General features: G+C 53.2%; 5 protein-coding genes across 5 annotated transcripts; 2 read left to right on the forward strand and 3 right to left on the reverse strand.

The window, feature by feature from the left end:
* The first annotated feature begins 5003 nt into the window (after nt 1–5003).
* EV422DRAFT_356618 (uncharacterized protein) lies at nt 5004–5690 on the forward strand. The gene has a single exon (XM_053066602.1). It carries the CDS (start codon nt 5122–5124, stop codon nt 5491–5493), a length of 372 nt encoding a protein of 123 aa, XP_052927515.1. The 5' UTR covers nt 5004–5121; the 3' UTR covers nt 5494–5690.
* Nucleotides 5691–6645: 955 nt separating this feature from the next.
* EV422DRAFT_565414 (uncharacterized protein) lies at nt 6646–7359 on the reverse strand (the record flags this gene model as incomplete). Its single annotated transcript, XM_053072311.1, has 1 exon — nt 6646–7359. The coding sequence occupies one exon, from the start codon at nt 7357–7359 to the stop codon at nt 6646–6648; it is 714 nt and encodes a 237-aa protein (XP_052927516.1).
* A 1394-nt stretch (nt 7360–8753) lies between these two features.
* On the reverse strand, nt 8754–10584 carry EV422DRAFT_565415 (uncharacterized protein; the record flags this gene model as incomplete). Its single annotated transcript, XM_053072312.1, has 8 exons — nt 8754–8921; nt 9000–9398; nt 9490–9585; nt 9655–9881; nt 9955–10168; nt 10239–10325; nt 10407–10499; nt 10555–10584. The coding sequence occupies 8 exons, from the start codon at nt 10582–10584 to the stop codon at nt 8754–8756; spliced, it is 1314 nt and encodes a 437-aa protein (XP_052927517.1).
* Nucleotides 10585–10890: 306 nt separating this feature from the next.
* EV422DRAFT_493980 (DNA N-glycosylase) lies at nt 10891–12495 on the forward strand (the record flags this gene model as incomplete). The annotated part of the gene is made up of 6 exons (XM_053067711.1): nt 10891–11059; nt 11128–11335; nt 11409–11481; nt 11541–11835; nt 11919–12001; nt 12091–12495. 6 exons carry the CDS (start codon nt 10891–10893, stop codon nt 12493–12495), a joined length of 1233 nt encoding a protein of 410 aa, XP_052927518.1.
* On the reverse strand, nt 12250–16709 carry EV422DRAFT_611701 (Rapamycin-insensitive companion of mTOR, N-term-domain-containing protein). Its single transcript, XM_053073882.1, has 10 exons — nt 15091–16709; nt 14917–15021; nt 14797–14848; nt 14635–14730; nt 14392–14537; nt 14250–14328; nt 14059–14186; nt 13814–13994; nt 13313–13722; nt 12250–13247 (listed from the first exon to the last, which is right to left on the reverse strand). Exons 1-10 carry the CDS (start codon nt 16692–16694, stop codon nt 12548–12550), a joined length of 3501 nt encoding a protein of 1166 aa, XP_052927519.1. The 5' UTR covers nt 16695–16709; the 3' UTR covers nt 12250–12547.
* Nucleotides 16710–16998: the final 289 nt, after the last annotated feature.

The following is a 16998-nucleotide window of genomic DNA, read 5'->3' on the forward strand; positions in this document are numbered from 1 at the left end:
GCGCTGCAATTCCTCTAACTCTGCCGGCGCCATGTGGTGAACTCGCGCAAAGGCTGGTTTGGCGCCGGGTTGCGTTGGAATGGAATGTTCTACGTTGGGTACGACTTTGTCATTGATGCGGAAGACTTCCTCGTGGCTTGCGACAATGTCGCGGACTTGTGCAGGAACAGTCTCGAGATTCGTGGCGAAGTCCGTCTTGTCGGGATCCTTGAGGGGCTTGACCGTGATCGCCCCAACCACAACTCCTCCCTTGCGGAGCACGCGGCGTGCTTGGTGATGGGAGAGTGGTACGTCGTCGGACTCGTAGCCGGAGTCGTGCCCGTTGGTCTCCAACGGGGCGACGGTTGGTGCGCGGGGTCTGGTGAAGGGTTTGCGGCGTCGTGGTAGGTCACTGAGAGCGTCGGTGGGCAAAAGGTGGCGGGCACTCGTGTCGGGGTCTGTGATCGCTAACGAGACGCGGGGTCCGCTTGTGATGAAGGCGGGGCTGAAGGCCAAGAACCATGGAAGTCCGATGATCGCGTCGTACCGGATATTGGCGACAATCCAAGGAAGTTTTTCGGCGTAGTCGTTGATGGTGATATCTGCGACTGTGTAGGAAGATGACGAGCCCCGGGAGTCCCGCGCCGCGTATTCGAGATGGATATGGGATTCTCGACGGCGAAGGCGATGGCGTTTGACAAACTGGTCGCTTATCACATAGGTGGAACACCCGGTGTCGAGCAGGACTGTCGCTGGGTGGCCGTGAATGGTGGCTTGGGCTGTAAGCCGGGCGTCGGTTACGAGGGGTCCGTTTTGGCAGTTCCGGGAATGTACGCAGAGCTCCGCGAGGAGGGCTTGTTCTTGTCGAGCGTCTAGGGTGCCGCCAACGGACTTCAGTCTTCGTTTGATGTGGATTAGAGCTTGCGAGGTATTTGAGTCCGGCGCAACGGCCACGGGGGTGGTCTTGGGGGGTTTCCGAGGAGGTCTGGGATCTAGGGTCACCGTTGCGGCCAACGGGCTCAGTGTCGTGGTCACCGTCGAGGACGGGGTCTTTGGTCTTGGGTCACCATCGCGAACGATGGGGGTAGTGTCCTGGTCACCGTGGAGCACGGGGGCGGGGTTTGCCAAACTTATCACCGTTGGAGTATCTTGGTCACTGTCGAAGACAGGGATGTATGTGGTGTTCAGGGTAGGGGGTCCGCTCAGTGAGTGTCGGAACGCTGCGGGATCTACGGAGCGTCTCGTGTGGAGGACCGGCTGCACTGGCGTACGGTCCTTCCTGGCCTTGAGGGGAATACGGTTGGCATCGGATAGAGCGGAAGGTTTTTGGACGTGCGTTGTGTCGGTGAAGAAACGAACCCGACGTCGTTTCCTGGGGGCGGTTGCTTCGCCGTCGCCGGGTGTCGGATCAGGGGGTCGACCAAGGTTAGGTCCCGAGAGCGTGGTCGCCGCTCTGGGACGCTTTAAAAACCCGTCGGGATCTGGCGGTCCGGATGGGTCATGTCTCTCTCCGGCGAGCGATCGTCTGGGGCGTCGGAGGTTTCGAGGTTTTGGATCGCGACTGGCCGAGGGGGCATGTTGGGGCAGAGGTATCCGACGTGGCCGTGTTGGCGGCACCGGAGGCAGAGCCCTTCTCGAAGGCAACGGGCTCGCTCTTCAGGGGTCAAGCGTTCCAGCTTCGCGGCTGGCCAGCTGGCAAAGCGGCTCTTCTTGGCATCGGCTTGAGCCACAGCCGCACCTTGCGGAAACGCGCGTTTCCCGGGCCAGTTGGCTGTGGGCGTGCTGCTCGAAGCGAAGGGGTTGGCGCGGAGGTCCTGGTCTTGTTTGGCTTTCTTGACGAGGAAGGAGCGGTAACTGGCGCGATCGAGCCGGTCCGCGATGTCATAGACCTCATCCACAGAGAGTGTCTTGACGTTCGATTGGGCGAGAATGTGTTCCGCGATTCGGTCCTTGAGGCCTCGGATGAAGTATCTTGTGGCGTCGGCCTCGGTGACTTGCGGGCAGGATAAGTGAAGCTTTTGAAATTCCTTGTAGTAGGCGTCAACCGAGGTTAACTGCTTCAGGGTCTCGAGTGCATCACGGGCTTGATCGGTGGCACCGCTGGGAACGAAGCGATTTCGAACGGCAGCTGCAAAATCCTGCCAAGTGACGACTACGCGACAGCCGACCTGGTCAAACCATGTGGCGGCGAGACCGTCTAAGCGGCCCGCGGCCATTTCGATCTTGCCCACGTCGGTCATCGGCGGAGCGGCGCGGAAGTAGCGTTCGAAGGCCGAGAGGAATTGATTGCATTTGGCAATGTCTCGAGTGCCGTCGTAGCGGTGAAGGCTCTTGCGCAAATCTTTAGCGACAGCGGTTTCCGGGATGATCAACGCCTCAGGGGTGATGGGCGACGGAAGTTGGCTCTGAGGGTCGATGCGCAGGGTGCGGTTCGGGTAGGGGCCCGTGGCGCGTGGAGCAAAGGCCACCGGGGCTGGTCCGGGTGTAATCTTGGCGTCCGCGGTCTGGCGTCGGAGGAGGGCCATGATCTCCTGGTTCTGCTGAAAGAGGCGCTTGGAGAGTTGAGCGAGTTCAGCGCGGGTGGGAAGTTCCGGGTCATTCCCGTCGGCGTCGTCGTCGGTGGCCTGATCGTCCGGCGGGGTGGGCGGGCCCTCAACTTCGGTTTCCTCCTGCTGTGTCTCTTGCTCGTCCGCTAGTTCCTGGTGGTCAATGTCGTCGTGTGCCTGGTCCTCCTCCCGGATGGCCTGGTCCGTACGCTCGACCTCCTCTTGTACTCGTTCCAACGTGCGCCCATCGGAGGCTTCGCTGCGGACCACAACGGTGCGGGACCTGGTCTTGCCGATCTTCGTCATTCCTGCTGCGCGATGAAGCTGGTGGATGGATGGATGGATGGATGGAAAGTCGTCACCGGGGTTTGCCGCGAAAACCTATGAAAGTAACTAAGACTGCGCGGGACGTCGTGGGAATCGACAAAACGGCTGGGGAAAGATCGGTTCGTTGATTGCGACGGTTGCAGTGGTCCTCTCAGTTGAACTTGGTGGATGCTACCATGTAAGAGAAAGCTCAATGAGGTATATTGTCAACGTCTCAAGCTCTATTATGGATGAAGACTAAAAAGGGGAAAAGGACCAGCGTACTCCGACAAGTAGGGAAGAAAACAATAAACTAGAGTGGGGTCACGTGGACGCATGCTTCTCTCACAGCCCCTCTGATTGATCACCCATTGACGCACAGATTGACGCACGGCGAGGAAGCGCGTCGGGATCGCCCAGTCAAACGACGGCTGAAGCGGTCACCACACGAACGAAAGTGCCGAACACGACGTAAATCTTTCCCCACTGTACTGCAATCTCTCCGGACTTGCTGGCTCGGTTGACTGGGGGAGCGTCCTGAGCTAGCGAAGCCGTGATGGCCACCGTCCCATGCTTCGTTACATGATAGCCAAGTTACATGGTTTTGGTTTCTGTACGCACGGATGCCATCGTATTTGCTAACAGCGTTGACGTCGTCGCAGAAGTCCTGACGCCGCAGCGCTGATACCGAATGAGGAAGATCAAGAGTTGTTAACGGATGGAACGGCTTCCGTCCGGTCGCTCAGCAGCTCCTTTAATCGTCCTAATGCTATCCGCATGAATCCCGGGTTTAAAGCAATGTCACAAATGACATGCAGCTGAGGCGGCAGTCCGCAGAAGACAATGCTTCTTTATTTTTTTCTCAAGGCGCAAGCGTTTTTCGAATGCTGAACGAATAGGTCATTTGGTGGGCGATGAACTGAACAGTGGACGCCGCACCACCTGGATTCTGGACTGCAACCAGGCCAGGCCGGCCAGCATGTGCTACTCACAGCACCGTACAGCACAAGTGATCCAAGCGGTCAGGAAGACATGTCTTTCTCCGTTTGCATGTATGTATTTGTTGTTAGAAAGATTGACAACCAGAATACTGTCGAAAAGCAAAATGCCTATGTAATCAAACGCGCGTTGGTCGGAGTTTTTCTCGATGATTCCCTCGTACGAAGACCGCGCCCGCTTATGGCCCAAGTAGCCTGGCCAGGGCACATGGACAACTCTCCCGCACAAGGTCCCGGCTGGCCGAATATATAACAAGCATCCTGCCTTCACAGTTCGTTCCCACAAACCGGCGCACTCGCAACATTCCTTCTCTCGCTGAGATCATTCGCATCCACACTGTTTCGCCCCATACTCTCAGATCTGAACCTCTTGTGCACAAGTCACCGCTGGAAGTCGCGTATCCGGTCGGTTAGATCGCTATTGGGCGTGTACGCGAGAGTCAGGTCACTATTTCCTCCAATCGCTTCCCATCGCTCCATTTATTATTCTGTTGGCCGAAGCTCACATTTAATAGCTCCATTTAAAACCGGCCTGCACAAGTCCCTACTTCCATGCCGCCACATCTCAAGCACGCAAGCGCCTTCGGATTTTCCTCCCATTCGTCTTCCATGCTCCATCCATTCAATTCCCTGATCATTACATCGACTTCACTCTTCGCGCTAACTTTCGATTGCAATCATCGACCATACACTTTTCGCTTTGATTTTCGTACCACGCATACTCGTGAGCAACGGCGAACATTATCCGCATTCGCTAACCTCCGAATTCTATTGCCTTGTTGATATCCTCATCCTGTAGCCGCTTCGTTGCGCTCGCCTTCCGTCATCCAGAACTACCTCAGAGTATGCAGCACCACTGTGTCCGGTTTTCGCCGATTTATATTCGCCAATCCGAGAACTGTGGAGACCTGATTCCTCCCGTTTCGACCCTCGCCATGGGGAGGATAAGTACGCAGCGCCTTTGGGCGTCCGGACGTCTACAACGTAGCCTTCGACGTCACGATCCTCCCGACTTTCGCGCGCGACATCTCGTCGCATGACACCAATCCGCCGCATTCGTCAATTCCAGCACTACTGAGACCCCCCATCCTTGGATTGTGGAGGCATAGGTAGGCGGCACCCTGTAGGGATGTCCGGTCTTCAACAATTCACCAGCTCGGCCAGTCCCTTGCGTTCGGTCAGCGACGACCCGCTGTCGGTATTCTTCCCTTCGCTCTCTCCTCTGATCATCATACACTGACACCGGTCCTAATTTTTCTTTCTTCTTGGATTTAGCGGCAAGGGACGCTTGGATGCGGGCTCACAAGGATACACTTGTATGCCGTCTCTGTTTACGTCGCCGTATGCTAATCAACATCTCTTTTTGTCTCTTCGGTAGCTTGGCGGCAAGTATTGAACGGAGGTACGTCCTATCTTTAGGTCCTATCTTACCAGCTTATCCTTTCCAGCTTGCCGGCGACGAGGCGATTTCAGATGCGTCCGGAGTCGTACTACAGGGCAGCCTGCTGATCTCCTCTTTACCCGCAGATCACGGAAGTTTCACATCCCAGGTATGTACACTTTCACGCTGCGCGGTAGCACGAGCTTCCATTTCTCTTTCCTCCAGAGATGATGGCATGACTCGGAAGGTAAGTCCTCTCTCTCCAAATTCCCACTCTCGATGAAGTTTTTTTTTCTTTCCCTTGCCCATATCAGACCGTCTTTGGACCCCGGTGCCAACGTTGACGCCACTCATGCAAGCGTTCTACCACCACTTAAACCGCACGTTCCTCTCAAGCCGCTCGCAATCCCGGAGATCGCTGCAAAGGACGTGTCTTACACACCGCCTCATGATTCCCGCCATCTTTCCCGGCAGCGAAATGAGATGGGCGTCAAGGCACTCGCGGTCTCGCATCTTCCCATCGACTCTTTGATCCTCTCACACTCCATGTCTTCAAAAGGTACGTTGCGCTCCCATTGTTTCCCCCCAGTGCATCTAGGTACTTCAACCAGGCGAACGAGATCGCTAGAATAGCAACGAGGTACGTAGCGTTTCATGTCATCTCCGTTGCTTTGCTCCTACGATAGGCTGGACGCGCAACTGAAGGACAAGTAGGATGTGCCCAGGTACATGCGATATTCTCTCAACAGATGCCTCTCGTTTCTCGCTTCGTTGGACGCGGGGTGGATGCCATCGATCAGCGAGTTTCGTAGTTCGTACATGACTGGAGCGATTCCGCTCACGCAAGTTCCGCGGACGCGGATGAAGCGAGGTAAGTGCGCATGGAATCTCCGCGGATCCCACTTTATAAGGATTGATGGCCGTGAATGTATGATGATGGAAGCATGGAGGCGGAGAAGATAAGCTTATATCCTGCGAGGTGAATGCCCTCGGCAACATTAGCGGTCAAACTTTCCACTGACCGTTGCCTTTGAACAACGGGTGTGAATCAAGGAAGTGTATCGATGATAAGCGTTCACCCGTTCTGATCGTCCATGTACTAGGAACCCGCCCGCAGAAGAGATGAGAAACGTCGATGTGTGTAGTACCGACAGACATTCATTCGGAGGCGGATGCATTTGGGAGGTGGGAGCAGCACGAAATGGTGGGCGTTAACGCTCTTCTTTGTGGGTAAGGCCAGAAATCGGACCTGTCCTTGGAAGAGGAAAGGGTGCGGCAACAGTCCAGCTCTGCCACATTGAGCTTCGAATAGCAGTGAAGATTTTCGATCGGAGATATTATCAAACGTCAGGCTGCACGAGGCAAAGGGTATTATTCTAAGATAATCGAGTACATACAAATTATGGTCGTCCCGAGTTCGACGCAAACATCGTGTTTATGACACAGCGGCATGAGGCGCTATCGTGACCGGATTCCTCCTAAAATGACGAGCAACAGCCGAAATCCTCTCAATCGCAATCTGCCGTGCTTTCGCCGCCCTGACCCCCAACGTTGCCAAGAACCCGCCCTGCGCCAACGCGTGCGCGTAACTAGCCTCCATAGCCGCCTCCTTCTCTTCTTCCGCGTCGGCTGTTTCTATGGAACGGATGCTCTGGCTGTCGGTTTCGCGTTGTAGCGATGGTGATGGTGATGGTATCGTGCGTGTATTGATGAGCGGAAGTGGCGACAGTTGCATTGCTGTTGTCGTCCGGGTGATCCTACTATCCACGCTGGCTTTTCGAACCACCCCACCAGTACACCAATCGTCCCAATCCGCCTCGTTTGAGAGTCGTCTCCCGCGTGCCTTTCGTCCTCTCCAACGTCCATCCGATACTTCTTCGGACTCTTCCATCATGGCTAGCTCGTAGGCGTTGGGTAGTGGTAAGTCTTGCGGGAGCGATGGGACGGAAAGCGATGTGGACGGTTGGCATGACTGTGATAATGCAGAGAAGCTGGGTATGGAGGGCGTGGGAAACCGATATTGTGTTGAGCTGGTGGTCGCTGTTGAGGAAGCAGGTGGGAAATATGGAGCTGCCGATGAAGAAGAGCCCACATTTGGGCGGCGAGCTCGGGTTGCGCAAGACACGGCGGATATGCTTCGTTGTGCCATGGTATCGTTGTCAAGCACTTTCCCAGGACACCAAGATTGGCAGCAAGAAATAACGAAATGCCGCTGCAGCTGTGCCTCCTGCTATATGGCCCGTTAACTTATAACGACCTTCTGTTGTGATGTGAGTATGCAGCAGCGCCTCCACGGATATAGCGTCTCATGTTTGTTGTTCAGCCAGACGTGCTGAAGAAAGCTTCCTTGTGTGTCTCCTTTGCGCCTTGCCCTTTGCCCTTTCTTTGCTCACGGGGAAGAAAGCGGAAGGAGAAGCGGAGGAGCCTTGCAAGAGCCCTGGGAAAAGCAAGTCGGCGCGCAGAGCGCACACTCCGACAGCTGGGAACACGGTCACGCGGGCAGGCGACGCGCGGGTTCATCCGTGCCGCAATCTCGGACATATGTCCCACGCCGCGCGCTCACATGTGAAAATTCATCCCCGTCTAAAAACTGATCTTGGCGCGTTCCTCTCTTGAGTGCGTGCCCATCGCCAGCGCGTACTATGTCTCAGAGAATCGACAGCTTTCTCCAGCCAAACCGGGGCATCAAGGATGGAAAGCTCTTCTGCATTTTCCGAAAAGCCAACATGACAGTCAGGCGAATAGCATTTCTCCCGACACCGATTATGTGTGTATACATCCTTGGGTGTTGCTGGGTTTCCCCTGACCGATGATGCAGCAGCGGCTCGAGACCCCACGGATAAGTGCTTGCCGTATTGCATGTCATGTGCCGCGTCCAATGCATGCTACAAGACGGAATATTCACAACGCCGAGCGACGTTTCTGGTTTCGCAGAGGAACTGGGATATGTTGGGATTTTGTACCACATTGACCACCCCAGGGAACTAGGGAATGAAACGACCTTGCCATTTATGCCAGAGATGAACTGCAAAACCTGAAGGTCTAGTTCATCTCATTGCGTGCCTGCCACCGACCTCCGCTTAGCCAATGGGTTGCGCCGCGAAGGCGATGATTTCGTTGCAGACCGCGTGGGCGTTGTTGAAGGCGACGATCGAAGCAAGCTACTTGACGCCATCGGGGTTGACCTTTGATGGAGATACAGGAGCGTCGCCTTTGTCTTATTTATTACCCTCGCGGCTCGTCAGGGTAGCACACATGTGAACCAATTTCAGGTGTTGTTGGCTTGAGGGCGGCTCCCGCCGACGAGCACACAGTGGGTCAAGGCCGGATGGGAAATATGGTGCCGGGGATTTCAGGTGCATCCTAGATTTGAAACCCTGTAGCAGCTAATCAGCCCACGGCCGGGTGGAACAACTTACATTGCTCGTCTGAGTGATCTTCAAAGCATCAGTTGGTTGTGCTTTCAGAGCGTGAATATGTACATATTAGGTTCTTTCAAATGGTCAGAGGACCCGTCGGTGATAGACCCCACCTCCGTTCCCATCAAACGCCATTTGAGGGCGAAGAATTGAAGAGAGCATCCCAGACGACATCAGCAAGCACACCCAATTCGTCATCGAGTTCCTTGCGCAGTTCCGGTCCGTCGGTCGGTCCATGCCCAGTTGCGGTCCGTTCCTCGATAATGTTGCGGTAGTATTTTATTGCGATATCCTGTGGAATGGATTGCCAACCCTATGTTAGTATGCCACACCCGGGTGCATGCGCAAGGCGTTTTGAACGTGTACATACCACCGCGACCTCCCGACACTTGATCGCCTCCATTCTCCTTATGGCCTGCGGCACTGTCCCACCTTCCTCCATCTCATTAACCACCGCCTCCGTCAACTCGCCGATCATCCCCAGTTTCTTCTTCAGCACAATCCGCACTGCCTCGTCTCCCAGAGCCGCTAGACCGACGAAGCCACCATACCGTTGCGCGAAGCTTCTTGCGGGGTCGACGATGGCTTTGTAGAGCGTCTTGGAGACACGTGGTTGCAGACTCTGGTAAGTTCCGCCGTAGGTGACGCAAATGTAGGAGGCGAGCTGGGAGGCGTATCTGCGGAGAGCCCAGTGGTCTTCGGTTGCTGGATCTTCGCAGAGGCGTTTGCCCACGATGCAGGACAGGATGTTGGGTATCAGTTGATGGAGCTAGGGAGGGGACAGAAGCGAAGGTCAGCTTCCATCATATGCAATACTGGCTCCCTGGCGACAAAGGGTATCAAAGTACGCAGTCACGTACGTATGGTTCAATAAATAGGTTGGCATTGTCGAGGAGGGCTCGGGCAAGGCGCATCATGGCGAAAGACATTGGCAACTTCTTCGTGTTCTCAGCAATCTGACAACAGGCGGAAATGAGTAAGAATTTACAGAGCAAAGCTCATTCGAAGGAAGCTGAGATCCTTACCTGATCCCCGATGAACTGCACAAAGTAGGGGATCAAAGGCTGGATTCCGGGGTCTTTTGCAACACTTTGCAGCGACAGCGCTCTTAATTCCTCTGATTCACCCACAACTGCCTCTGTAACCTTCTCATAGTACAATTGCAGCTCCTTGGTAAGCACTGTCTTGACCAGAGGTTCGCGATGTGGTTGTGACGCTCTGCCTGCTTTCTGCACAAGGGCTGGATGCCGTGCTATTGAACGGAAAGGGTTAGTCTCAATGATGAGACAGATTTCCATGGATGTTCCAACCTTCGCTTTCCTTACCTGGCGGTGTAGGATTATGTACGGTTGCCGGTTGCACTCCATCGATGGCCAACCAATGTGACGTGTAGGTCACATCCAACGGTACAGGTGGTAGCGCTCTATTTAATATTTCCTCCAGGTCGACTTCTTGATCTTCCACATAAAAAAACGGCTGTGCCCCTTGCCCTATCATCTTGAATGTTGATGATTTGCCGGACGTCCACCCATACAACGGCTGCAATCGTAGGTACAAGCTCAGTTCAAAGTTCCATCAATCCCTCCATGAACGTGAATCATGCCCTCACCTCGACGTTGCGGACCCGTAACGCATGATTGACGTCCTCCGGATGCAGCTTATTCCTCTTCGCATGTCTCATAAACTTTCGTGCCTCCTACGCTCCAACAGTAAGATCATCCTCTGTCGTCGCTAGACCGGGGTCGCAGGATCCACCCCAAACGCAGTAGATACCTACATGAACGACTTCTCGTAATCTATATTCGACATCCTGGACAAGGGCGACAGCTACGTCGTCTTTGATGGTTATGCCCGCCGAGTCTGCTATGGCCTGCGGACGTTGCAATGAGAATGTGGGAACCATGCTGAAGTCGAACGTCGCGTACCTGAATAGACTCCTTCGGAAAGATGCTCATTGCTGCTCAACAGCGTCGCTGTCGTTGAGAACGTTTCCTTGACGCTCTTGCTCGTCAAGTCAAAAAAGGTGTTGCTGTCCTTCGTTTGGAGACGGCCGAAACCACCGCCAGAGCCGCCAGTCTGCACAGTGCAGAGCCAATTGTCGAGGTGAACGCGGACTCGAGGCCCAGCACTATGTCCGGCTGCTAATGGGCCTTACAAAGTTCTACGCAACACCGTGCTTCAGTCCCTTGCTATTTCGACGCCGCTGTCTAGTACCTTCCGGCAGGAGCTCGTCGACTGCTGTGTTTTGGAACCGCCGGCGAATGTTTAACCTCACAACACCAGGGAAGTGGGAATCACTGCGCGTCACCCCAGCCGATCTCCGCCTGGATACGACGTTGAACTGTGGACAAAGTTTTCGATGGGTCAAAACGGGAGAAGAAGAGTGGACCAGTGTATTGAAGGGCAAGATTGTCTCCTTGAGGCAGGAAGGTAGGTGTCGAGATTCCCAAGGATGCCCGCCTTGTACGCCTTGTTCACTTGCGATTTTACGATCACAGAGAGCGATATCCTCTTCAAACTACATGAACAAACCGCAGGAGATGAATTTGCCACCACGGCTCCACTCGAATCCCAGGAGGCCTTTCGCCCAGTTCTGGAGGACTACTTCCAGCTGAACGTGGACTTGAAAGGGCTTTACGAGAAGTGGAAGATGGATTTGAACTTCAAGAAGAAAGCTTCCTTCTTTGCGGGAATCAGGATTCTAAGGTGGGCCGCTCAATATATGAGGATCCGATTCGATGCTTAAGGATCTGAACAACGATGCTGCTACCGACGATAGGCAAGATCCGACTGAAAATGTATTCACGTTCATATGCTCGAGCTGCAATAATATACCACGGATCACTTCGATGGTAGGATGTCAAATGTTACTGGAAATGTTAGACTCCTATCTGACCGAAATGCGTCGCAGGTCAACAACCTCTGCATCAACTATGGTCCTTACATCGGGACTGTGCCCGGACATCCACACCCATACCACGGCTTTCCAAGCGTAGCACGACTGGCGGGCGATGGCATGGAATCTGAACTTCGGAAGTTGGGATTTGGATATCGGGCAAAGTATATCATGAAGGCGGCGCAATACATAATGGAAAAAGAAACTGCTTTGAAGACGGATGCTGGGGATTCAAATGGCGGATGGCTAGAGAATTTAAGACACCTCCCCTATGAAGAGTGTCGAGCTGAACTTATCAAACTGGCCGGAGGTTCGTGGAACTTGGCAGCCTCTCCGGATGGGAATATGAAGGAAGCAACAGCGTTGACGCATGGTCTCCCGAATGACAAACAGTCGGACCGAAGGTGGCGGATTGCATCTGCCTGATGAGCATGGATAAACCCGGCGCTATCCCCGTCGATACCCATGTCTGGCAGGTACGTTGCCCGAGAGACGCCTTACGGTTTTCCCCAAGGAATAAATGCGCGAAAGGCGATGTCCTGACCTCACTCACGTTTTCTTGCAGATTGCCCAACGAGATTACAAGATGAAATTCCAAACTAGAGCAAAAACAAAATCATTAACGCCAAAACACTATGTCGCCATCGGTGACTTTTTCCGTGACACCTTCGGCCCATTCGCGGGCTGGGCCCATTCAATTCTGTTCACCGCAGATCTAAACCAATTTGCACAGCATGGACGTATTGAGAAGAAGGTGGCAATTCTTGATGAGATCCGGACCGAAGGCGAGGAGAAAATAAGTATAAAAGTAGAGGCAGCACAAGTAATCGGAAACGTGGAGGTCCCCGGAGACATGAAACGTGACCCTGACGTTACGGCAAGCAAGAAGTCCGAAGTCCACTTTGAGCCACCCAGCCATGTGTTTGCCGTCAAAACGGAGACGATGATGAATATACATAGAGCCGTATAGACCCAAGGTCATGTAGCTAGGATAGACAGTCTGCGCTAGACTTAAGTCACATTCATGACATGATAGCCGGTGGAAACCCTTTGGTGACTGCCAACGGCTTCAAGGACAGCCTATCGGGCTTCTTCACCTCCTTGCCCATGTTCTTGCCGCTAGGGGAAGACGCTGGCTTTGGGTCTCTCGCTTTGATCTTGTTCGTTTGTTTCCGGTTGGTTGTCGCATAGTTAGCAGGATTAGCTTGCTTGACTGTCACTGCTCGTCTAACGTTGAGTGAGGCCCGATTCGGTCGCGCATTTGATTGTGCATGATGAGTTTGTCGGCGAGCAATTGCAGAAGACCGCTTGTTTCGCAAGGGGAAGCCTGCCCCATCGGCGTCTAGATCGAGGGTAGAGCTTTGCTCCCTGATGTCCTCATCGCTGTCATCCTCGTTCCCTGAGTGCCGTCGATGATCATCGTCACTATCTGATTCCTCCTCAATTTCCTCTTCCCAGAGACCATCTTCAAGTAAAGCCATTTTCCTCCTGGTCCTCTTTCGACTCCGTGATCTTCTTGGCAGTGGCATTTCTACAAATGAGATGCGCGGTATCTCGTCGAGCTTCGCAGCTGTTTCTGCATCCGTAAACGTCACCCGGTCGAAAAGATCATGAATGAAGCGCCGCGCAGATAAGCGGAAGTGGTAGATAGACAGCATCGGAATGACGTGTCGGGTATATAGCGATGTCGACAAGAAGACATTGGGCGAGTCAGTCCGCAGCCTGGAGTTTTGAGATTGATATCGTTAGCTGCAGAAGACGTGTTTGACGAATGGCGTTCTACGTACTTTGATAGTGCTTTAGACGCCGCGTTGGCGAGAATGTGATTGCTCATGTTGCCGATGCAAGTTAATATCCCTTGCTCGTCTGCGTCCAGCGCGTCGAAGGCATGCTGAGGGTCGACTGTATACTCTGGCCAAGCCCCTTTGAAATCCCAGGTTGGCACAGCCAACAGAGCTGACGGGCTTTTAGGTACGCATAAGCCCTCAAACGTCCCGTTCGGCCGAAGTACCGTCTCCCATCCAAAATCCTCCAGCACTTCCACCCCATGAGCCGTTTTCGCAATCAGACCGAGAACATAATAGCAAGTGCCCCGCAGTGTTATGACCGGCGATGTCCGTGCCAGTTCGACGATTTGGCGAATGACATCAAACTCGAGCAGAAATGGGAGGCCTGTTTTGACGGAGCCGATGTTGCCCTACGAGTTTCGAAGATTGCACAAATTCCCAGATGATCAGCCAATCATTAGATTTTTGTGCCTCAAGCGAAAATCAAAGGGGAAATCTTACCACAGCCCATAGAACCCCTTTGAGTTGCAGGAGCTCAGCAAAGTCCGCATGCACCAGTGCCTTCCGTATCGAATCTGCAAATTTGGCAAAATGGCCCTTCCGGCGCAAGAGTAGACTACCTTCCGGTGTACTAGCTAGTTCACCGTAGAAATGGGGCGGAGCTGTACCGTCAACCTCCACACTGTTGCGAGGGATATCCGCGTCAGACCTTCTGCGGGCCAGGGATGATAAAAAAAAATACTTACTTCGATTTCGCATCGCGATCGTTTTGGGTAGGTAGTGGCGGTGCTTTCGCACCGCCGGATTTCCGATTGGGGAAGAATGCTCGATGTACAGACAGTTCCAGTCGAACGGCATACTGAATGTTCCCTTCCTAGCAAGAACTAATTGGTTGGTCTGCAATCCACATTTTTCCCCAGCGAATCGCCTTACCAACCTCAAACCAATAGTCCACCTCGCTCTCGATGAACCCAAGCTCCTGCAGGTATGTGAATCCTACGGATGATGACAGAAATCTGCACTCTGTCGGTCAATCCTATACCATCGACAATGTGCGCAAACAGAAACGCGAGACGAACCTCAACAGCAAAGGATTGCCGGCCTCCCCAAGATGGTCTAGGGATGGTCGCAAATTCACTGCCGATTCAAGATTTTGCGGGTCATTGCAGGCGATGTCCAGTAATTCCACTGCTGTCTCGCACACTTCGATCGAGGGATCATATAACTGGTGGCATGCCCAGAGGTAACATACGAGAATTGAATTTCGGTACAATGCTTCTACCACCCTTATGCGAAGACGTCTTCCACATCTGGCAACGAACCTGCGTCACTAGGAGTTGGATTCCCCAACCCGAGAAATCTGGTATATCCATTTCCAGTATCGTGCGCAGATGATTAGTTGCTGCCAGTCGCACGCTCTATATAAGCGAGTTAGAAATACAATCAAAACGATTCGTGAGATGGACTTCAGGTTAGACACTCACCCTGTTACCCGATGTCATCAGCTTTGAAAGCAGGACACGAGCATGGTTCTCTCTTCAAATTTCATGGATGATATTAGTGCATAAATGGGCCGGAGCATTGGAAGTTGAGATTGGACTTACGTAGTGTAATCCATGCTGCGGATCAAAGCCATTACAAGGTCATAACGACTTCGAAGCTCCGTGAGCCGATAGAACAAACTGAACATTCGAAACTTCTCAAAGATCCTGCGTAGGCAAAATATAAGTCATTCAGAGTCAACAACTCTCAGAGGTATGGCGAAATATGGGTCGTACCGAATGCCCTCTACTGATAGCATACAGACTCCGAGCAATGTGAAGTATTCTCCAGTCATGGTGTCCTCCATCCTTTCCTGCGAGAAAATCACGTCGGCTTGTGGAGTGCTTTGCCCCGGATCGAGTTGGCCCAGGCAATCGGCAATCTCCGGCAAGAATTTGCTCTCGGTTAAGAAGCGAACACCGTCTGCATGCGAGAGCAATGTTTTCAGAAGCTCGCAACCGACGCGGAGGTACTTGTTATTGGCTTTACTCCGCCGGATATCCGAGAACTGCCGATTTAATGGGCGATAGAAGGACATGAGTCGCTTGACCACCTTGCTGTTCTTCACGGCCTCGTCGAAACGCTTGGGATTTCTTAGCGGCCCTTGAATGAGCTCCAATATTGTTTCCCAATTCCATTTCGTATGCTCCTTGAGACTCAGAACTTTCTCTAAATCGGCGATGAGGATCTTGAAATGTGCTTCATCCATCTGCATTCCCATGCGAGCTTTGACGCTTTCGACTTGGCGCTGAATAGCTGCCTGTGCTCCGTTTGTGGATACACGGTCGAGCACGCTCTCATTTCTGGGACCTTGTGGTTCGCCCTTTCCCTTGCTCCTTCGCAGCGAATCGATATATGTCAACGCAACTGTGCCTTGGTGCCGCTTATTCTCATCTTGGAAATCGGCTGCAACGCGGAATAGGGTTGATAGGCTCTGCAGTTTCGTCCCATATGTGCTGGGTAGTAAGCAGCTGCATAGATTCAGCAGCTCCGCGATTAGAATTGTAACTCGCGTAGTGATATATTTGTTTTCGTGTTGCAGGAGCTCAATCAAGACCTCGACTAGCCCGACATCGACAAAGATGATGAGGACCATGCTCAAATAGTGATCCACCAGGTTCTTGCCCTTCACGGACCGCCTTTGCAGGATCGCGGCTTCTGCTTCCGAAATCTCGCCGGTGGTTAATATTGACCCGCGCCGTGCAAGATGCGTCCGTGCCGAGATGAAGTCTGGATACCAGTTGGGAACTTCTATGTGGAAGATGTCGAAAAGCATCTCCAGCAAGATTTTCCTATTTTCATCATACGGCAAGCGTAGAGATTCGACAATCGACCGGATGGCTCGCTTGTCGTCCAAGCACAGATATATTATTCCCGTCCAAGACTTGAACAGTAATGTTACTGCTTTGGCGCATGCCAGAAGCTTCCCTTCGTTTGCGGACCCTCGACTGTAGGCGTCGGTGAATTGTGAAATGATCATCTCCAGCTCCACCGACGGCCGCATGTAAGTACGCGTTTTTTGTGAATCTAGCATATACAGCACGGTCTTTACAACGACCTCCAGGAGCTCTGGCGTGACCTCGAGGAGTGCGCCGAAGACGACGGAAGTGCCGCCAGCTAAGGTGAGGAGAGGCATGTTGCGTATCGCCAATTCGCATAGTGTCTCTAAGCACACGCCCCGAAACTTGTCGTCCGCAGACTCTGCGAGAGACACCAACGATCGAACAAGACTCTGTGGCAGAATATCTGCCCCTCCGTTCATGTCCAAAAACGAGCGAACAAGCTTGAGAGCTTGTTCTTTCTCCACCTCGTATCTCTGATCTCGCGTCAACGTCCTCATTATGAAGACATCCACATGCGCTTTGACGATCGAATCCAAAAACTCGTGCGTTGTGGCCGTATGTCGCAAGACTCGATAGGCAGTGGCCCGCACATCTTTCGATGAACTTGCGCAACAAGTTCGAAGACTTTGCACCACCGCATCTGTTGTGAAGTGCTCATAGAAGTCTGGTGCGGCCTTGATCACTTTCGCCAAACTAGTCATCGCTTCCATTCTCGTGGAAGCTGTTTCACTTTCGTTGGACACGCGGCCCAGTATTGATGCCACAGACTGGGGATTGACTCCTTTACTAGGCCGCGTATCC

Source organism: Fimicolochytrium jonesii (assembly GCF_025526975.1).
Source record: "Fimicolochytrium jonesii strain JEL569 chromosome Unknown EV422scaffold_5, whole genome shotgun sequence".
In the NCBI taxonomy this organism is placed as follows: Eukaryota; Fungi; Chytridiomycota; class Chytridiomycetes; order Spizellomycetales; family Powellomycetaceae; genus Fimicolochytrium; species Fimicolochytrium jonesii.